This window comes from Typopeltis vanoorti, chromosome 11 (assembly GCF_054136105.1).
Source record: "Typopeltis vanoorti isolate ZY-2024b chromosome 11, IOZ_Tvanoo_1.0, whole genome shotgun sequence".
In the NCBI taxonomy this organism is placed as follows: domain Eukaryota; kingdom Metazoa; phylum Arthropoda; class Arachnida; order Uropygi; family Thelyphonidae; genus Typopeltis; species Typopeltis vanoorti.
The window spans coordinates 66120810-66144858 of record NC_143559.1 but is presented as its reverse complement, the minus strand read 5'-3'; the positions used below and the strand labels follow the sequence as shown (position 1 = coordinate 66144858).

Genomic DNA, 24049 nt, shown 5'->3' with positions numbered 1-24049 from the left:
GCATAACACTGGTTCCAGTACAGTATCTTGATACATTTTGGCAGAGGGTTTGACCCCCTTTTCTCACAGAAATGCAACTCAGATATGCCCCCACCGATATGTCTCCCCACCACCAAACTGTCATTGATGAGGAGTGATGACCTCCTCTGAATCCTGGGTGCAATGGCACATGCTGTCTGACCATCCAGGACATATACTCAATCCTTTTGTTGGTTAAATGACTCTTCAATGGTGAAAATCTTCTCATCCATGAAGAGGATATATGTGTCACTTATTTGCTTACCACTTGAGAAGTACTTTTAATTTTATTACCTCTGTTGGATAAGTTGTCATGTTATTAAGTGTCCAGTAGAACTATGATAGGCTCTCATCCCCAGGTTATCAGTTGGTGCAGGTAACATTGTTCTCTGCAAAATGTTCATCTCTCGTCACATCGCAGAATGTGATGTGACAAGATTACAGCCCTCACAAGTTGCTGTGTCATAATGTAGTGTGGTTGACCTGTTCTTTGGCAGTCAGATATGTCTTCTGTATCATTATAATGGTTAATAGTCTGATACACAATCGTCCTACTGATCCTGAGTGTTTTTAGTGTGTTGAAAATAACAGTTGGCTGCATTCTAACCTTTTGAAGTGCTATTACTGCTATAGTTATCATAATCTCCACACTGCATGTTAATCTGTACAGCTAGACAATTCTCTTTTTTTCTGATAAATACACAAATGTTGGCTGCACACAGTGCAGCTAATGGAACTGGGCTCGCATAATTCTGTGGGCAGTGCAGGGGGTAGGGTGAAAGTTGTAATAGTATTTATTGCAAGATTGTGTATAATGTTACTTCATTTAATATAAAAATAGCAGAGCTTAGTAGATAATGGAGCCATCCTATATATCCAAACAGAGGCTAAGTCAAAAGACTAATATAAAATTTTAATTAATACTGAAGAAAATTTAAAAGACAGCTGGCTGTATATTTTTGGAAGCCAAGGAGAACAAAATATTTGGGGCCAAACTTGATTGAGCCAAGAACATGTTGTAAGAGAATGGTGCTGATAATGATGCATAAATAAGACCAGTGAACAATGAAAATTTTGAAAAGTTTGAAATCTTAAAAATAAAGACCAAAAAAAAAAAGGAGCAAAAGCTAATGAAATAAACAGGTTTTCATAAATTAAGGAACAAAGAGAAAAACTGTAATAACTCCGGAGGGTGGGGGAGATATGAAAGTTGGGTACATTATGGAAAAAGTGATGCTGAGTCTAGTTATTGTATACAATTGAGTAGTGCTGTCAATGGTCAAATATGAGCATAAAAAAATCAGCTCTCTCTCTCTCTTTACTGATAAACATGTGAATGTTGGCTGCACACACACACACACACACACACACACACACACACACACACACACACACACACACACACACACACAACATCCATGCTACGTCTATTGCTATTAGTACATAGTTTTGCCATAATTACAACTTCTGCACATCTCCACACAGTCCACAGAATTTATGGCAAAACTATACTGATGGGAATAGAAATAGCAGGGTATAGCACTTTTCTAGCAGGACAGGAAGGAAAAATGTGGTGGTGGAGTTTTGATAAGTGGTGAGTTAGGTCCTCTCAGAGTGGAGCAATTGGAGGAGAATGGCTAAGCGTTTTGAGAGTATATGGTGTGAGGTGGAGGTGGACATGACAGAATATTTAGTGAGGTGTTGATATAAGCCAGGGGGCATGAAGGAAGATGTTTAGGCAGTCAAGCTTGGCGAGTGCAACAAATAATAAATTAAAGATACCAAGAAATTATATACTTGGTTTAATCCTTTATCCAAGTGTAAGCAAACAAAGTTTGCACCTGAAGTATTTTCAGAACTAGGGCAACTCATATAAGGAAGCTAAGACTTCACATCAGTTGCCTTAGTATCCCATAATGCAAAGCACATCTCCTTGGTATAATGGTATGCATTATGGGAAGGGGCACTACCCAGTCCTGAGGTAGTGCCCTAGTCCAGAAAATACTTCAGGTGCAAACTTTGTTTGCTTACACTTGGATAAAGGATTAAACCAAGTATATAATTTCTTGATATCTTTAATTTATAATATAACCACGTGAAAAAACTTATAACATCTTTCTCTAATCCAGAGTAATTTAATAATAAGGTGCGATACCTTTTGACAACTCGTATATGAAAATATGACTTCTGCATTACTTCAACCTTTGTATCACCTCTGGGTCTGGTTCCCACTGAAGAGACCTCAATAAAGGTCGAAACAGGTCTGGGCAGTGACTCTTCCCATAATGCATAGCATTATACATGTCCATAAGAATATGTGCTTTGCAATATGGAATACTAAGGCAAGTGGTGTGAAGTTATTAGCTTCTATATATACATGTCCGTAAGAATATGTGCTTTACATTATGGAATACTAAGGCAGGTGGTGTGAAATCATTGGCTTCTATATATGAGTTTCCCAGTCCTGAAATTACTTTAAGCGCAAACTTTGTTTGCTTACACTCAGATAAAGAATTAAACCAAGAATATAATTTCTTTGCATCTTTAATTTATGGAAGGAATACACCATGATACTTTTGGTTTTTGTAAGACTTTTGATAGAATACAGCATGGGGAGACTGTTGCACCTCAATAAAGGTCGAAACCAGTCTGGATAGTGGCCCTTCCCATAATGCATAGCATTATACATGTTCACAAGGAGATGTGCTTGGCATTATGGGATACTAAGGCAAGTGATGTAAAGTCTTAGCTTTCTAATACGAGTTGCCCTAGTCCTGAAAATACTTCAGGAGCAAACTTTGTTTGCTTACGCTTGGATAAAGGATTAAACCAAGTATAATTTCTTGGTATCTTTAATTTATAGTATAACCAAGTGAAAAAACTTCTACCATCTTTCTCTAATGCAAAAAAGAATGGTTGTTATGAGAGGTTTTAACTATAGCAGTATAAATTCTGAAGAGGAAACTGCATGTAGTAGGAGATTGGAATTTATGGAATTCTTGAGGGACAAATGTCTTAGGAAACATGTAGTAGAAGGATCGTGAGGTGTTCAAGAGTTTTGATTTGGTTATTGCATCAAAAAATCTGATTATAACTGAGATGGCATCTCTGCCGCCAGTTGGATAGAGTGAGTATGTGGTTTTGAGTTCGAAGATGAATAGACAAGAAGTACCAAAGAGAAAGGAATGTATGCAGAATTATAAGGCAGCTGATTATAATAATCTTAGAAATCAGCTTGGAGCAATTCCATGGATGGAGGAACTAGGAGAGTGAGATATCATCAGTGCTTGAGAACTGTTGAGGTAATATTTATTAGAAGAAATGGCAAGTTGTATATCATAACTGAAAATGGCAAGTTGTATATCACAACTCTTTCAATAAAGTGGTTGAAAAGCAATATCAAAGAGGAGCTGCAGGTAAAAAAAACAGAGGTTATGAAAGGGATATAAGCAGAGAGTGGAAAAGAGATGCATGAAGAATATAAAACTCAGGTCAGAAGAGTGACTAGTGTGGTAAGGAAGGCAAAACTGGAATATGAGAAAAGATTAGTTCTGAGATTCAAAGAAAATCCTAAGGAATTCTTTCATTATATAACAGTAGGAGAAGAAATTATTGTGGAAGAATAACATTACTGAATAAAAATTGGAGTCGAGTCATCATTATCATCATCTTTAAATTACCTGATATGTACCCTCAAGAGGTGTACAGGATATGATAGTACTGCATGAAAAACTTACACCAATACTAACTTCCTATCTACAATTTTCCTCCAAATCGATCTGTTCTGTCAAGACTTCAACATTATCAGTCTTATATTTCTGTATTCTAAGGCACTTTTTACTGTATCAATCCACCTATATCTTGGTCTTCCTCTGGGTCTTTTTCCTGCCAACCTGGCAGAGAACACTTGTTTTACTAATCTTTCCTCTCCCATTCTGTTTAAGTGACTATACCACCTGAGATTAGCTCTGATAACACATTCCTGGATGCTAACAATGTCAAGTTCTTTCATAATATCCTTGTTTTTAATATGATATTACCATTGATACTATCTGTTATATGAGCTGGGTTAGAAATAAAACATTAGTTTTTGGTCAAATGTTTTATTTAGTCCATATAAATTTATTCAGTTGACTTCCTACCATACCAGCTTTATTCATTCAGTTGTCTATTTCCATATTTAATTTATTTACCATCTTCACTAAAAATTGTACCTAAGTAGCTGAAATGTTTTATTTGTTCTATAGGTTCTCCATTCACAATGCAATTGATATTTTCTGCTTCTGCCTATTTTCATTGTATTTGTCTTGTCATTGCTTTTTTAAATAATGAAACCTGTGGTATGTTCATAATTAGAAGAAACACACGTATAAACCACAGCGAAAATTATTTAATTGTAAATATTTCATTCAAAGTATCTTAGGACATCATCAGTACAGTATTTAAACAAAAATTAGGAATAACATACAGTTAGGGCGCATGATTACAATAGAATCTCATGAAAATGTGCATAACATGCTAAAGTAGTACAAAAAAAAAAAAAACGTTAATTATTTAACACAGTTTTGTATGATAATTTCCCATACTTTAGGAATAGTAAGAACGTCGTTGCGGTTTAGGTTTGGTCTGTGTAGTAGGGCTTCAGAACTTTCTTTGTATAAACGTTCATGTTTAAATAAAGATCTATGTAAAAGTTTAGCCTTTTCCCAATGGATCCTATGGTTTGGATTTTCAATTCCATGTTGAGAGAGGCCAGATTTCTGCGGTTTAAGAAGACGAATGTGGTCTTGATGTTCCGAGATGCGTTTCTGAACAGACCTTCCTGTCTGTCCAAAGTAAGATAATTTGCATGAGCATGGAATCTCATAAACATCAGGTAACATCAAGGGTGAGAATTTGTCCTTAGGAGAAGGTAATAAGTTGTAAATTTGGTTGATAGGTTTGTAAGTAGTGGCAAAATTGTATTTCTTCATAATTTTAGAAAGACGTTCTGAGATGCCTTTAACGTAAGGTATGGGAATCCTATGCACTTCTTCCTGTCTGGTTTGATGTATGCAGAAGTGACTGATGATTTTTTGAGTTGTTTTGGGATTATATCCATTTAGGATGGCTGTATTTTTGATAACTTCTAATTCCTGGTTTAAAGATTCTTCAGAGGAGCAGAATTTGTGTGCTCTGGAAACTAGTGATTTAATAATGCCAGATTTCTGAGATGGATGATGAGCAGAAGAATTATGAATGTAGCGACCTGAGAATATAGGCTTGTGAAAGACGGAAGTGGCGATGGAACAGTCTTCTTTTCTTTTGATGTGTAAATCCAAAAAAGAGATACCTGTGGAGATTCTTTTTCTAACGTAAAGTTGATGCGATGATGAAGAAGGTTAATTTTATCTAGAAACAGTTGTAATTCAGGTTCGGGATGATTCCATACCGCAAATACGTCATCGACATATCTTAGCCGAATTCTTCCTCCTTAGATGAAGAAACAATCAAAAAACTTAAGATATACCATGCAAGACCTCCTAGAATTTATGGCTTACCTAAGCTACACAAAATTAATGTTCCACTTAGACCTGTCGTAGACTGTATCGGCTGTCCGACGTACAAGTTAACAAGATTCTTATCTAACCTTCTCCGCCCTCACATAGGCCACTCAGTCTCTTCAATCAAAAATTCTACTGAGTTTCACACAAAAATTAAAGACATTCAACTATCAAAAACTGACTTGTTAATCAGCTTCGACATTGTCTCCCTCTTCACTAACATTCCACATAAAGAAACAATAGGATTACTAACTCAAAAATTTCCATCTGATATAGTTGAATTGTTCAAGTTTGTTATTGCATCAGGTTACTTCACCTGGAAAGGTCAAATTTACAAGCAAGAGGAAGGAACAGCAATGGGATCTCCTTTATCACCAAACCTAGCAAATTTGTTTCTAGAACACCTTGAGGAAAAAATATTCAATTTTGAACCCAAACCAAAAATTTGGCTAAGATATGTCGATGACGTATTTGCAGTATGGAATCATCCCGAACCTGAATTACAACTGTTTCTAGATAAAATTAACCTTCATCATCGCATCAACTTTACGTTAGAAAAAGAATCTCCACAGGGTATCTCTTTTTTGGATTTACACATCAAAAGAAAAGAAGACGGTTCCATCGCGACTTCCGTCTTTCGCAAGCCTACATTCTCAGGTCGCTACATTCACAATTCTTCTGCTCATCATCCATCTCAGAAATCTGGCATTATTAAATCACTAGTTTCCAGAGCACACAAATTCTGCTCCTCTGAAGAATCTTTAAACCAGGAATTAGAAGTTATCAAAAATACAGCCATCCTAAATGGATATAATCCCAAAACGACTCAAAAAATCATCGGTCACTTCCGCATACATCAAACCAGACAGGAAGAAGTGCATAGGATTCCCATACCTTACGTTAAAGGCATCTCAGAACGTCTTTCTAAAATTATGAAGAAATACAATTTTGCCACTACTTACAAACCTATCAACCAAATTTACAACTTATTACCTTCTCTTAAGGACAAATTCTCAACCTTGATGTTACCTGGTGTTTATGAGATTCCATGCTCATGCAAATTATCTTACTTTGGACAGACAGGAAGGTCTGTTCAGAAACGCATCTCAGAACATCAAGACCACATTCGTCTTCTTAAACCGCAGAAATCTGGCCTCTCTCAACATGGAATTGAAAATCCAAAGCATAGGATCCATTGGGAAAAGGCTGAACTTTTACATAGATCTTTATTTAAACATGAACGTTTATACAAAGAAAGTTCTGAAGCCCTACTACACAGACCAAACCTAAACCGCAACGCCATTCTTACTATTCCTAAAGTATGGGAAATTATCATACAAAACTGTGTTAAATAATTAACGTTTTTTTTTTTTTTTTTTTTACTACTTTTGCATGTTATGCACGTTTTCATGAGATTCTATTGTAAGCATGTGCCCTAACTGTATATTATTCCTAATTTTTGTTTAAATACTGTACTGATGATGTCCTAAGATACTTAGGATGAAATATTTACAATTAAATAATTTTCACTGTGGTTTATACGTGTGTTTCTTCTAATTGTTATTGATGTCCTTCATATCAAATCTATTACAAGAGTTATTCAATTTACTCAGGGAATCTTGCAGACTTGTAGCAGATTTATTTAGAAGTATGACATCATCTGCACAGAGTAAAGAGCTGAGATTAACATCTCTAATTTTGATAATTTGATTAATTAGTTTGATATCAGGAAAAGAGTATGTTTCAAATACTAAATACTTTGGATGTCAATAAATCAATGGGAATGGATGGGATTTAAGCAGGTTTCAATAGCATGTCTAAAGAACACAGCTCCGTTGAGTTGGCTTTTCAATGAGAGTCATGGAAAGGTGCCACTGGAAAAAGGAAGGAGAGTAAGATAGTGCCAATGTATAAGGGTGGTAGTAGAAAAGAAGTGTCAAACTATAGACAAGTTTGTATTTCATCAGCAGTTGTGAAGATTTTGGAGAAATTAGTGAGAGATCATTTACGATGTTGGGCAGATGAGGGTTGTGATCTGTGACAGTCGGCATGGATTTGTTAAGGGGAGCTCTTGTTTAAATAGTCTGATTGCCTTTTATAATAAAGTAACAAGAGCGGCTGATGAGGAAAAGGCATATTCTGCCATTGTGGGGGGATTTTACAAAGGCATTTGACAAGGTGCCACATAATAAGCTGGCATTGATCAGATTAATCAGGCATTGAATTGGATTGGTAATTGTCTGTCTGATAGGTATCAGAGAGTTGTGTATGAGGGAACAGTATCAACAAAGTAGAAGGTTACACAAGTGGGTGGGGGGTCACAGAGAACTCAGTACTGGGACCTGTATTGTTTAACCTTTATATCAATGACATTGTCAATGGATTGCAAGCGAGATATTCTGTTGTTTGCAGATGATGTGAATCTGGGAAGGGGTGTTAGTAATAATGCAGATATGACAGTCCTTCAAAAGGATTTGAATAAACTGGAAAGTTGGACAAATGCATGGGGATATCAGTTTAATTCAGCTAAATGTAAAGTCTTGAAGTTTGGGATACATCGACAGGAATACATCATATACTCTATTGGAGGAACTGCACTGCGGTTCCTCCAATAGAGCAAAAGGGAGCATTGAATTAAAGTAAGGGAGTGGTGAAAGCATAAAGGACAAAAATTAGGTGATGAAAAAAAATTTATCATAAAAACTTTTGATGATATAGCTGTTGTATAACGTAAGTAAAGGTCGTAATAGTTGCTTTATTTTCCAAGGAAATGTACAAAATGCAAGTTTTATTATTATTATTATCATTATGTGATCCCACCAGGAAATCCAGACTCATCGAGGGAGGTGACCTGCTCTACAGCTCTCTGTCTTCACGACCCAATCCATCAACTACAACAAACCGCAACTACCACCATCATCATCATCTACCGTCCACCACCACCACTAGTATTTTCACAGACAATCACAAACATCTATGCCCACAGTGGGATTCAAACCCACGGCCTTTTGGCTGGAAAGTGGATACGTTAATCGCCTGGCCAACCAGGCTGGTCCCCTTACACGTGATCAGTGTTGAAGTCCGACGACAGGTCTTAGCAAGCAAAGTGTTGGCGGGTGCGCACTTTCAAGTGATCGGGATTTTACATCCAGTATGCATTGGCAGGAACATGTGCATGTTATGACTTGTTCACTTGTATACTATAAATATATGAGATGTATTCCATTTTATATTGTTTCTGAACTGTGTGGCAAGCAGTTAGCAATTTGATGTGATGCATAAAAATTTTAGTGCATATTCGATACCTAGTCAGTATCTTCCTTACACAGATTACCACACAAACAAATTATTGTTGTTCCAATAAATCAATTTCATCAACTCTTTGACTCAGTGCTACAGTTTTAGAAAACAGAGATGATTCTTTAAGCACAAACTTGATTAATTTCAAAAGTGGCATAGTTTATTTCACCGACTTGTTTAACAAATTTAATGAAACAAATCTACAGCTCCAAGGAGATTAACTGAATTTAATAAAAACAAAAGCTGTTATTTCAGCATTTGTATCAAAACTTGTCCTGTACAAACAAAACTTAGGATGAGCAGAATTCAGTCAGTTTCCAAATCTATCAACAGTGGAAAAATGTGATGAAGACATGCTCAGCTATTGTCAGCACTTGGAGACTCTCAATTGTGATTTCAAGCAATGATTTAAAGATATTCTTGAAATGAAAATACCTGATTGGGTTTTGGAATCATTTTTAAGTACAATCACAGAAGAATCTTTACAATTACAAGAACTGATAGAAGTAACAACAAATAAGGAATTGAACTTAAAATTCAAAAACGGGTACCAACAGTTCTGGTTGCAAAAGCAGATGCTCATATTTTATCCTGGATTGCGGGCTGTAGTAAAAAAAGTTTTTAATCACATTTCCATCATCACATTTAGTGGAGCTTGGGTTCAGTGTGGTCACAAATCTTTTAACTAAAAAAAAAGAAACCAACTGCAAATAGCTGATCGCGGTGATTTAAGAATGCTGCTGACAAATATAGAGCCAAATATCAATGAATTGATAGCAGCACACCAGGCTCATCCTTCTCATTAGGATTGTTTTTAATATTATTGATAGTTATTTACTATTTTATGTGTGATTTTTACATATGTGCAATTTATGTTTGTTTTCTTAATTTTAATAGTGTTATTAAATTTTCAGCTCCAACTTGTCCTATGTTTACATGCAATTTATGTTTCTTTTGATGATTTCAATAAATAGTTTTAAAATTTCAGTTCCAAGGTGTCTTATTTCCAAACTTCAAAAAGCTCTACTAGATGCACAATGAAACACAAATTTGTTTCTGTATCCATTTGTTTGTTCGCTTAAAAATAAATTGAGAACTGCTAATCCGATTTTCATATGATTTTCTTTTATATGTATCAGGTACAATTGGTCAGGTCTTAGAAAGTAGTTTCCAAGGGATTGCTGAATAAATTTTTTTTGGAAAAGGGGACGGTAAGCCAAATAAGTTTGGGAACCAGTGATCTAGATGATTTCATGTTGGGAAGAATTATTGGAAAGCTTGAAGAAGGCTGCAGAATTACTGATATTGCCAGAGACTTTGGAATCTCATATAGCATTGTATCCAGGCTCTGGGCAGCATTTCAAACCAATGGAATGTGTTCCAGATGGTTGCCCTTGCGCTACCATGATGCATAAAGAGAGAGTTTTGGTTATAACAGCAAAATGTAATCAACTCATCACAGCAGGTAAGCATGCAAGTTGGCTGCATTCAAGCACAGGTATGCAGATATTTCGACAACCCGTGAAAAAGACACCTGCAACAAGTAGGGGCTATATGCTCAAAGTCCTGTAATCTGCTTTCCTTTATCCACATCATCGTAGAGTATGTTTTCAGTGGTGTTGTATCCAAAACTGGACAATGCACCTATGGGCTAATGTACTGTTTAACAGATGCGAGTCATTTAAGTCTTTCCTCTGATTCTATACAACACTTGCTCTGGCATGAAAGTGCTACTGCTTATCATCACAAGAACGTTCTTGTAAGGGATAGATAGTATCTGGGGATCATGGTGCAGGGAGGCACTATTCCTTAATGGACACACCGAGCTATAACTGACTAGTCATAATCCCTTTTCTGAGCCAAGTGCTGGAAAAAGGGATTATGACTGGCAAATGATATTGCAACGAAGTTCTTTAATAAATTAAAGACAATTCGGTATGTTAGTCAAGTAAATAATTGTTTAATATCCGACATGTTTCACTGACTAATATCTGTCAGCATTTTCAGGGATACACTGGTAAGCAATGGAAAGTAACAAAAACTAGGAAACTAACCGACAATTCTAAAAATTATATAAAGTTATCACTGTGCGTGATACAATACGCGTGTCGCAAGTACAACATTTTATTTGTTGAGATATTTATTGTAATTTTCATGAAAGTTCATTTCGTTTTGGTTAAATGATCTAATTAGAGTTTTCCATATATCTGGTAGGATTAGGCCTTGATTCTTATTTAAGTTACCTGTTGAATGGGCGACTGTAGCAGCTTCTTTGAATGTTCTGGAATGGTAGTTCTCTTCTATGTAGGGCATATGACTCATATCCCATTCAATATTATGTCTTTAATTTATTAATACTAGTGGTCAAGAAAAAAGGTCATAATATGAAGTTCTTTAATGTTATGTTTAATTATTCCATGGTGTTGTGGGCAAAGAATTCATCTTTATGAAAGACACATCATACACGAGCAGTGGAGATACTTCAGGAGACTGAGGATGTTAACTGATTCGATTGGCCAGAATGCTGCTCAGATCTCAACTCCATAGAATATGTTTGGAAGCAATAAGGAGATGCATTACTACTCGAAATTCCCTTCCAGAAAACAGACAAGGCTATCCTTGCTCTGATGGAGGAGTGGACCAGTTTGCCTCAAGAAGTCCTGAATCACTTGATGATAAGCATGGTATGATGTTGTGAGAACTGCATCGCAGTTCAGGGTGGACATATTCCATACTGAAATGTCTCTCTGTATAGTTTTCTGTAAACACTGTACATTAATTCCTTAACTTACGAATTTCCTTAAAAAAACTTCCTTATGAAATTTGTAACTTTTGACAAAAACATATTGCAATTTAATTTGTACAAAATTTATAACACTTTTTTGTGTAATATAATTTGTTAGTGCTGGCAATAAAGTTATGTCCACATTTATTATTATTAATATTATTATTTGGTTGTAGTCATGAAAATTTTTTCATCCTTAGCTTTTGGACACCATTGTATAAGAAGTGTTCGTGCATCATCATCATCAAATTCCTGACATGTACCCTCAAGGGGGTGTACAGGATATCATAGTACTACATGAAGAATTTACACCGTTACTAACTTCCTGTCTACAATTTTCTTCCAAATTAATCTGTTATTTGTCAAGATTCCAACATTAACAGATCTTATATTTTTGTTTTATAAGGCACTTTTTATTGTATCAATCAACCTGTATCTTGGTCTTCCTCTAGGTCTTTTTCTTAACAACCTGGCAGAGAACACTTCTTTTCCTAATCTTTCCTCTCACATTCTGTTTAAGTGACCATACCACCTGAGATTAGCTCTGCTAACACATCCCTAGATGCTAACAAGGTCAAGTTCTTTCTTAGTATCCTCGTTTTTAATATGATACTGCCACTGATGCAATCTCATCACACCTCTAATCTTCCTCAGAACTCTCATATCTGCAGTCTTTAGTCTTTGGTCGAGTGTTTTATTTCTAACCCAGCTCTGAGATCCATAAGTTAAAACTGGTTTGAACACTGTCTTGTATACAGAAAATTTAGTGTTTTGACTAATTTCTCTCTTATTATATATAAATTTATTCAGTTGACTTCCTACCATACCAGTTTTGTTGATTCTGTTGTCTATTTCCATATTTCGTTTACCATCTTCATTAAAAATCATGCTAAATAGCAGCTGAAATGTTTTACTTGTTCCATAGGTTCTCCATTGTGAATGGAGAACCTATGGAACAAGTACAATACAGTTGACATTTTCAATGTTTCTGCCTATATTCATCGTCTTTATCTTGTTATTGCTGACTTTACCATATCTATTACAATAGTTATTCCATTTAGTCAGGGAATCTAGCACACTTGTAGCAGATTTATTTAGAAGTATAACATCATCTGCATAAAGCAAAGAGCTGACATTAACATCTCCAATTTTGATAACAGGTTTAATATCCCTTTCCTTCATAATTTGATCCATACAGATAACAAATAACAGAGGGGATAATGCACATCCTTGTCTGACACCAGATTTAACATTAAACCATCTTCCTGTACTTCAATTCTAACTGCTGACTTACAACTCAAATAAAGACTAAGTATTGCTTGATATAATGCCCATTAATTCCATATAACTGTAGCGTTTTGAATAGCTTCTCTCTTGGCACCTTGTCATATGCCTTTTCAAGCTCTTCAAAACTAAAATACAGATCTTTGTTATATTCCCATGATTTCTCAACTATTTGTTGTAAAATGAAGATCTGATCCTAAGAGCCTCTATTTGGCCTGAATAAAGCTTGTTCTTCACCAAGCTTCTCTTCAACAATCCTTCTCAACCGTTTCTCAAGTATACTTGCATAACTCTTACCAGGGAACACTCAGTAGGGAAATGCCTCTGTAATTCTCACATTCAGTTTTATTTCCCTTTTTTGTATATGGGCATTATGAGAGAACTCTACTCCAATTATCTGGAATTCGTCACTCTACCTAGGCCTTCTGAACTATGCAGTGCAGCTGCTGCAAGATGTTTATACCTCCATACCTGAGCATTTTTGGTTGAATATCATCTACACCAGCTGCCTTTCCACATTTCAGGCTTTTGATGGCTTTTTCTACTTCAAGTATGGATATGTATTCCTGATTGCATTCCTGGTCAGTGTTTTTTTATTATTGCTAGTTTCATTTAGCAACTTTTCTAAGTAATTACTCCATACATCAAGGATATCTTTTTATAGAGTTTTCATGTCAACTTTATCATCTCTAATTACTTTTACAGCACTTTTCCCTCCATTTCTGAAGTTTTTCAAGAGCCTCCAGAATATCTTGCCACCTTCCTGATATTTATTTTCTATGTTCTTACCAAAGTCTGCCCATGACTTTTGTTTAGCTAGTTTTATACAGTGTTTAGTGTGCTTACATTTGTCTCTGCATTCGCTAAGAGCACAAGCTGACTTATTTGCCAGGAGCTTTTGATATGCTTTTTTCTTTTCCTTCACTGCCTTTTTAACTTCCTGTGCCCACTATGGAATTCTGATTTTTCTATCCTTGCAGACAACCTCACCACATGCCTTTCAGGCTGAATCAATCAATGTTTTCTTCAGGGATTGCCGATGAATCTCCAAGGATTGGTTCCTGTTCTCAAACTCTTTCGTTTTTTCTTGAATAATGTTTGTATATTTTAGTCTATAGTTCACATCTGAGAACTGCTCAACTTTTATTCACTTTAAAACTTTCTTACATGTTCTTCTTTTCAATATGAAATTTAATTTTATGCTGCTCAAGACTAAATGGTTATCAGTTCCAATTTCAAATCCTCTGTACACTCTAGTGTCTTGCACTAGAGAGAAAACATGACTATCAACAATAACACAGTCAATGAGACTTTTCTTATTCCTTGCCTCTTCTCTCCATGTGAATTTGTGCACATTTTTATGTTGGAACATGGTGTTAGTAATAATCAGTCCATGACCTGAGCAGAAATCCAACAAGTATTTGCTTTTATTATTGGCTTTGCTCTTTTCTCCAAATTTTCCCAAAATAATTTTGTATGTCTGACAATCATTTCCTACTCTGCTATTTAGATCCCCAACAAGGATCAACTTTTCATTTTTCATTGTGTCAGTTGCTTTCTCTAAAGCCTCAAAAAATTCCTCCACTCCTATCTTAATAACACCTTCTGTGGGACCATAGGCACAAAAATAAGTCTCATTGTCCAGTTCCCCCCTTCTGATATTTGCCACACATCACTCTACTTGATATTGCCTTCCATTCAAGAAGATTTTCCTCGTATTTAGTGTTGAATACTATGGCTACTTCTTTTCCTTGATTATCATTGCCTGAATATAACATTTTGTATTTATTACTCAGAAAGATCCTGCCACTTTTTGTCTTTTTTGTTTCAGTCACCCCTATTATGTTGATCTTGTTCTTATCCAATTCCTCAGTTAGTTTCATTTCTTTGCCATTCGGGCTTCTTATATTGATAGTACCGGGCTTGAACTCTGGTGATGTTGAGTTGGGGTGTGTTTTAGGATTTGTTCCAGTAGCTGACTTTTTGATGTTCGCCCTGGTTCCCTAGCAAACACAACTCTGGACTTGTTTAACAAGGCGAGGCCCCCATTCGCCATGAAATTCCACCATGTTGTGCGTGATTAGCCTCGTATTTAGTGTTCAATATTACATTGATCTGGTTCTTATCCAATTCCTCGGCTAGTTTCATTTCTTTGCCATTCAGGCTTCTTATGTTGATAGTACCAATCTTGAACTTTGGTGATGTCAAGTTGGGATATGTTTCAGGATATGTTCCAGTAGCTGACTTTTTGCTGTTTGCCCTGGTTCCCTGATGAAAACAATAGTGTTCATGCATTTACTGGACAATATTTTAATAGAAACTTAAACATTTGGCAATTTTTACTTATTATTCAAATAAGCATTAAAAGTGAAGGAGCACTAAGTAATTAAATGTTATCATTTATATATTTGTAAGTAAATTATATATTTTACCTCTTAATTGTAGTCAAGTGTTCTTTCTTCAGTTATAAATTATTATTATTATTAATAATCATGGGCAGCAAACTGCATATATCAAAACATATGCAATATACTTTTTTTTTGTGTGTGTGTTCTTTTTCCAAAATTTAGATTATAAGGCTTTCTACTACAAAAGCTTCATCTTAGTTTAAAAAAAATGACAAATCACAAGCACATACCTCAGATAACAGTTCTACTTCTTTGGCTGGTTGTATTTCCACGTCTTGTGTATAAACTATTTGTTCTTCTATAACTACATTATCTTTGGTGTTCATTTCAGTTTCTTCTTTCTCAAGATCAACTCCAGTTTCTTCTTTCTCAAGATCAACTTCACTTTCTTCCTGTACTAATTCTTCCCAATTTTCTTTTATTATCATTCCCTCTTTATATGGAGTTTCTGCTACAATATAGTCATGATGAATGCCAAATATTTTACCCCAGAAAGATACTTGATGCAATTTATAACATTTAGCTAGAGCTTTCAGTGCTAACATAATCTGAAAAGATTCTTCAATACTTAAACTAATTCCTGCCTGTTCAAAATGAACCATCTGATGAGAAAGATTTGGAATATCATCCATTACATCATTTTTTTGTTCAGTTGACATACTAGCTTCAGCAATTTCTTCAGATTCACTAGCTGCAGTTACTTCTTGCACAATAGTGTCATCTCCATTTTCTCCTTTCACTTCCTCAGTTTCTTCAGCATCAAGTTCTAGTTCCACACCCTGAAAAGAAAAAAAAAAAATCAGAAAATTATTATAAAGTCTCAATATATTTCTCTGTAAATTTAAAGTATAAAAATTAAAAATGAGAGTTCATTTTTATTAAAAAGGTCAAAACTTTAATAACAAAATCTGTTTAACTGAATGTTCAAAAAAGGATGATTACTGCAGAATGTCAGAAATATTCGTTTAGACATTCTACACGGAAATGCCATTTTCTTTATAACTTGAGCTAATTTTCATATCTTTAACTTAATTTTTAATTTGTTAATATCACATTAATATTTACACAATTGCCACTCTGGCAATGCAAAAAACTTCGTTTCACTTCTTTATTCATGTGACCTTTATACAGTTTGCAGAGATGACCTCTCTTCTCCAACTATTTGTTATCCTATGTAATAATTCCAGTATATATTTATGTGATAGGCTCCTCTCACCAATTTATGTCTCTCAATCGTATCACCTCTTATTCTCCTATCTGCCAAACTCTGCAGATAGAAGGGTCTTGAGACAATTTTAGTTACTGATCTTTGCTCTCTCTCTCTTTCTATAACATTTCCTTATCACATAAATCTGAAGGCGACCTGCAGGTGATCAGCATGCAACCAGAAATCTAGATGTAGTCTGATTAGTGCCTTATACAGTGGAACTATCGCCTCTTATTCTTACTTAGCAGATCCTTTTCCATTACAACAGCAATTTTCTGGGTAACCTTTATGACTTGTGATGTGTTCTCTGACTGTTGTACTTCCAGTGGCACCACAGAGGTGCTTAAAATGTTAAAGTGTGAGTGCACCTATCAACAACTGAGTGATCTATAAGAACACTCTAAATCTCATTAAGTGAGTGACCAGAAAGGATCACTGAACTCATCAAACTCATCACTTGTTTTCACTCTTGTTAAACAACCAAGTAAAGGTACTGCTCACTCCTTTAAACATTTCTTTAATATATGTGGTGATACGTATTCCAATCCCACAGCCAATCATGCTCACTTCTAATTCCAAGCAATTCACATTCCTTAACTCTAAGTATTCGGGCATGCTTCTTACTGTTATTCAGCATGATTACAATTCCCCAACATGAAACACACACACATTAAACATTTTCACTCTGTCTTCTGTGGATGTGACCAATGTGCCATCTCTAGCAACTAAAGGGATTCCATAATCATTTGTTCTACTAGCCACATAGGTGTAGAAATCTATAGAATTTTGCTTTGCATGGTCTCCTTTTGAATCCCAATTTCTCCTTCCTCCCTACACTCATCACCTTCCCGGCCTGTACCCCATATGCTGATTTAGAACAAGAAGAATGTAAGCAGCCATAATTAAAAAAATTAAAGAACAGGTATCAATAAATAAAGGAATTTTAATCATAAAATTTTTGGTCAAATATCCAAGGGAACTTTATTATTACCCAAGACTCCATGGAGTCAAAGACTCATCTAGGAGGTCCTTTTATTAAACACACAGCTCATCATACCATGCTTTAAACACACTCAAATTCTCTGCAGACACCATACTCTCAGGCAAGACATTCCAATCATCTACATCTCTGCATGAAAAAAACCTGCTTCTCACTCCCCTACTCACACCCTCCCTAAAAATACAGCTTCCAGGGATGACCTCTAGTTCTCCCCTGATCTCCCACTATTTTCTGTAGAACCTCTCCAGCATTGATCCTATAACAATCCCTTAATAACTTGTAGGTCTTTATCATATCTCCCCTCCTGTCCACGAGACTCTGCAAGTTGCATCTTCTCAATCTTTCCTCATACTCGACATTCCACAGCTCAGAAACTACCCTAGTCATTCGCCTCTGGACATTCTCCATCTCTTCATCCTTCTGAAAACCAGGTGACCAAATCTGGGCACAATAGTCCATGTGTGTGTCTAATCAAAGCCTTATACAATGGAACAAGAATCTTCCTACTTCTACAAGTCAGTGTCCTCTGCATCATTCCCAGAAGCCTTTGTGTTGTCTTCACAATTTTGGCTATGTGTCCCCTAAATTTCAGATCCTTATCCACTATCACCCATAGATCTCTTATTTCCTCCACGTCTGACAATATATCCTCACCAAGCATAAATTCTGCATCCCATTTTTGTTTTCCAAATTTTAAAACCTTACATTTTGCAACATTGAACTCGCATGCCCATTCCTGTGCCCAATCACTCAATTTATTCAAGTCTTCTTGTAAGGCCACAACATCTTCTCTACTCTTCATGGGTCGTCCCAACTTTGCACCATCTGCAAACAACTGAATATCTCCATCCAAATCTTCACCAATATCATTAATATACAAGTTAAACAGCAATGGCCCTAAAACAAACCCCTGAGGCACACCACTAGTAACTTTCCTTTTCCTGGATATCGTTCCCCCATATACAACTTGTTGATACCTATCAGAAAGCCAGTCTCTAATCCAGTCCACCAATCTAATATCCAACCCCATCCACTCCAGTTTGACTATCAACTTATCGTGGATATCAAAAGTCTTTGCAAAATCTAAGTATAAGTATATTACTGTGTATCGTTCTCTGTGTATCCAATAACGTGACTGCTTCCTGTCCATGGAAGCAGTCACCTTATTGTAATAAGTAAGTAGATTACTAAAACATTACCTCCTTTAGCAAATCTATGCTGTCCATCAAAGATAATACCATTGTCGTCAACCCAATTCTAGATCCTAGTTCTCACAAGCTTCTCCAACTACTTAACTACAACACCTGACACACAGATAGGCCTATAGTTTGATGATTGAGTTCTATCACCTCCTTTATGAAGTAGCACAATCTTGCCCTCCTTCCACTACTTAGGAACTTGACCGAGTTCAAGACTCATATTAAAAAAATATGTCAAGGCCAGCATAAACTCCCTGACACATTTCTTCCAAATATATGTGTGACATATTATCAAATTCCACAGCCTTATTTACATCTAGTTTGCTCAACCCCCCCCATACACCTCTTGCTCACTTACAGTCAGTCTCTCTTCCCCATCATCAACTGCTCTTAATCTCTCCATGAAATCACATTTACAAGATTGAAAGACCTTTATAAACTGCTCATTGAGTATCTCCACCACACTTTCTGCAACAGCTGTCTTTATACCATTTTCTCCAATCAATGTCATCCTTCCATAATCATTCTTTCTTTTGCTGGCTACATATTGAAAGAACTCCTCAGGATTCTTTTTGGCTTCATTAGCTAACTGCTGTTCATACCTCTCTTTAGCTATTCTCACCAACGAAGTCAACCCGCCCTGCCTGGTCTTTGTAGTTCTCATGGAATTGGTTATTTCCACTTCTCTTATGCTGCCTCCATAATGCCCTTTTTTTTCTGTATCGCATGCTTAATCTCTTTATTCATCCATTTCACACCTACCTTATTTAACCTTCTCACCCTTGGAATACATTTAGACATTGCATCTACTAGATAGTTTCTGAAAATTCCCCAAGCTGCATTGATCTCTTTTCCAGCTAACTGTGGAAGAAAGAGTACTGTGAAAGGAATCTGAGATGATAAAGATATTCCGTATGAATGGAGTAATTACTTTGAAAGATTGCTAACGAGTAGTGACAGCATAGTGGTGGAAAACACCCGACAGGAATACATTCAATACTTGAAGGAGAAAAAACATCAAAATCCTGAAATGTGGAAATGCTGCTGGAGTGGATGAAATTTGCCAGAAATGCTCAAATATGAGAGTATAACAGTTTTACAGTGGCTGCATTATTATTTTTTATGGGTACTCCAATTGGAGTCAAAAGACTCATCATGATATAATTCAAAAGGGCTGGTCATAGGGTTGAATGATTGTAGCAGAGCTCTCATAGTACCCATCTATAGAAAGGGAAATAAAACTGAATGTGAGAATTATAGAGGAATTTGCCTACTGTGGATTTCTGGTAAGATTTATGCAAGTTTTTGTGAGAAATGATTAAGAAAAACTGTGAAATGGAAGCTTAGAGAAGAATAAGCTGGATTCCAACCAAACAGAGGTTGTCAGGATGACATTTTCACTTCAAGACATATAGTTGAGAAATCATGGGAATACAACAAGGATCTGTAGTTTTGTTAGTTTTGTAGATTCTGGAAAAGGCATATGACAAGGTGCCAAGAGAAAAGCTCTTCAAAATGTTACATTTATGTGGTGTAAAAGGGCCATTATATCAAGCAATAGTTAGTCTGTATTAATTGTAATTCAGCTGTTAGAATTGAAGGAGATATAGAAAGATGGTTTGAAATCAGGTGTGAGACAAGGATGTACATTATCTTCAATGTGAGCATCCATAGCTCAGTCAATGTAGACAAAGCCCTTTGGTTGGAAAGACCTGGGTTCGATTCCTGTCCATTACGTGAGGAACTTTAACTGGTCTCCTTCGACTGAGGGTGAGTTAGGCGATGTGATCTCATATGGAGATAGAGGGTTTTTTCACCCAGAAGCTCGAGTTTTTTGTCTATCAGAACATGCAAACCTGCATTGCGAACACACATGGATTTTCAGTTCATATCAAGACTGTAAAGAGGCAAAATTATTCAATATACTTCCATATCTGTATATGTCAATGTTAGTTTTACCATCACAATTATCATCTGAGTTGTATTTGTAATTTTTGTTATGTGAACCTTTGAACTTTAACTTCTTATACACCATAACTCCAATATCTCTAGCCTTATCAGCCAGTCCAAGCATAATCCCACCAATATAATAAGCTGTTGGATATCGCATCATCCAAAGTGCATAACTCTACACTTACTAATATTGAAGTGACAGCCATTATCATTTGTCCACATTTCCAGCCAGTTCATATCATTCTGTGAGGGCTAGATATCAGTAGCATCCCTGATTGCCCTGCCTATTTTTGTAGCATCAGCAAACAATTGAATATCTCCTTCCAGATCCTTTCCAATATCATTAATGTATAAATTGAAGAATAATGGCCCAAGGACAGATCCCTGTGGTACACCACTAGACATCTCAAATTTGACAGACTCATATCCCTTACATACCATTCTGATACATGTCCATCCGACATCCACTTATCCAAGTCAATAATTTATGTTCCATAAAGACTATTGCATAAACTAGAGGATATGAGATTGTTCCAATCTCATATCCTCTAGTTTATGCAACAGCCTTTCATGTGGCATCCTATCAAATACCTTAGCAAAGTCCAACAGTATCATAGTATATCCATTCCCTTTATCCAACTCAGCTGTAACATTATTATAAAATATGAGCAAATTGCTCATCCTCTGCAAATTGATCTCCCTTTTGTAAGCCCATGCTGTTCCTTGCAAATTATATCTTGCTTTTCTGTCCATTTCTGTATGTAGGTTCTTACCAATTGTCTAACATCTTTACAATCACTCCATAGATACTGACGTGTCAATAGTAAGACAAGTCAATCTTTGCACCATGCTTATATACAATGGGATTATCATACATTCTTTCCATTCCAGTGGAATCTTTACTGAGCTGACTCAAATTATACAAATATGTCAAGGATCTAGCCAGTTCGGCTGCACACGTTCTGATATCCCATCTGTCCATATTGACAAATTCTCATCCATGTTATGCAAATGCTTTAAAACCTCCTTCTTGTGCACCTCTATCTCTTCATCCAATTTTGTAGTAACACTGTGCATTGTGTTATAAACACCATGTTGATAGGAGAAGTAAGAGTGCTTACTTCTTGGAGAAGTAAGCACTCATTATTTGAGCTGTTGTATCTACTTCTAATACATGGTACCCTTATATCAGAAGAAGACAAAATACAAGGTTACTCTTGTACCCTTATATTGCATCTTCAAAATTACTTCAACATGACGGGTGTCTATAATTTTGCCATAATGCTGATCATTATGTAACAAAGAAAAGATTCCAATATGTGAATATTGCTGAATATTTAAAAAAAAATATGAGGTAATCAAACAACATACCTGAATTAATTTCTGAAGTCGTGCACCAATATCTAAAATATCATCATCTCTGTCTGCTTTATCAATAAATGGAACTTCCATTTCAAATTTTGTCTCTTTCACTCTTTTGCTAATATCTTCAAAAAGATCAACAGCATTACTTATCTGTTGTCTAAGTATCTTTGTCAGCACCATGGTAAGATGATCATATCTGACAAAATAATATACGTTCACTTACAGAGGTACAAAATATGTCACATAAAAACTATGTGATATGTATGTACGTACACACACACACACACAATCTACCTCTCTCTCTCTCTCTCTATATATATATATATATAGATATGAATAATATGAATATGAATATGATAATATGAATATATATATATATATCCACATAGTAAATAATGACAAAAAACAGATGTGTTGATGGAAGTTTTTTCACTTGGCTATGCTACCAATTATATATTTGGTTTAATCCTTTATCCAAGTGAAAGCAAACACAGTTTGCACCTGAAGTATTTTCAGGAGTGGGGCAACTTGTGGTAACGGTGGGGTAAGTTCTGATCACCTTAATGCCCTTAATTATACATGTCTGCAAGGAGATGTGCTTTGCATCATGGGAAATACTAAGGAAAGTGATCAGAACTTACCCCACCTTTACCGCGAGTTGTCCCAGTCCTGAAAATACTTCAGGCACAAACTGTGTTTGCTTACACTTGGATAAAGGATTAAACCAAATATATAATTGGTAAAAAACAGATTTGCCTAAACATAATTTTATTAAGCACTAATATTTTGAAATAAGTGAGTTAAGTAGCTAGCTGGAGAAAGAAGTTGTTTACCAGATTAATGTGGAAGAATTTTTTTTTTTTGAGTGAAATGCGAGATAGAGATAGAATAAAAGGCTCTTCCTGAAAGCTGTATAAGGAAGGTGAACAAAGGAGAAAACTTTTTTTTTTTTTGGAGAAGGAGACTTCCTAGAAGCTGTATAAGGAGGGTGAACTATGGAGGAAACTTTTTTTTGGAGGAGAGGATTTTTTTGGTGTTGAAGGGTTATTTGGAGTTTTACTTCTTGCAATATGGTCTGCCCATTGCCATACTACTAAATACATCCCCAAAAATCCAGTGCAAATGGAACACCAGGAAATTGATATAGTATCCTCCTATATTTACCTACAAAATATTACAGTAGAGGGGGAGGCTGTGAAGAAGAAATTTTACATAGAATTCAACTTGGTTGGATAGCCTTCAGAAAACACTGCGAAGCACTCATTCCCAATCAGCCTTAAAAGAAAAATATTTGACAGATGTATACTTCTGGTCATGACATATTATTATTATTAACAGCTGACCTCCATGGAGTGAGAGACTCATCGTGGGAGGTGCACACTATCACACACAATGCTCATCCAACCATGCCTTAAACGGATTCAATGTGCTACATTCACAACACACACACACTCACAAGCAATGCATTTCACTCACCAACCACTCTCCATGCAAAGAACCTACTTCTCACTCCTCTGCTCACACCCTATTTATACAGTTTCCAGTGATAGTCTCTTGTTCTACCCCCCCATTCTATGAAAAATCTCTTCCATGTCAACCTGATAACAACCCCCAACTAGCTTATATGTCTCAATCATTTCCTCTCTCCCTCTTCCTCCTATTCATAAAGTTCTGCAATCTACAATGTCTCGATCTGTCCTCATCATACTCTACATTCCAAAGACCACTGACCACCTTTGTGAATCTTTTCTGGACCCTTTCCAACATATCCTCGTCACCAGTGACCAAATCTGTGCACAATAATCTGTATCAGGCCTGATCGAAGCCTTATGCAATAGCATCATAATCTCTTTATTTCTGCATGTCAGGGTCCTCTGCATCATTGCCATTACCTGATGGGGCATCTTCATAACTTGTGCAATATGGGCCCCTGAATTTCAGATCCTTTTCCTCCACCACAACCACTCTCTGTGCTAGGACCACCACT

The 24049-nt window shown here is 36.0% G+C and overlaps 1 protein-coding gene across 3 annotated transcripts in view; it reads right to left on the bottom strand.

Moving 5' to 3' along the window:
• Positions 1 to 24049, bottom strand: part of Rsph4a (Radial spoke head protein 4a) — a 241698-nt gene that overhangs the window by 177043 nt on the left and 40606 nt on the right. For all 3 annotated transcript variants that reach the window (XM_090399837.1, XM_090399835.1, XM_090399838.1), the window contains exons 3-4: positions 22069 to 22258; positions 15569 to 16117 (exon numbers count right to left, since the gene is read on the bottom strand). In XM_090399837.1, coding sequence (XP_090255963.1) covers positions 15569 to 16117; positions 22069 to 22258 — 739 coding nt within the window. The remainder of the gene's footprint in view (positions 1 to 15568; positions 16118 to 22068; positions 22259 to 24049) is intronic.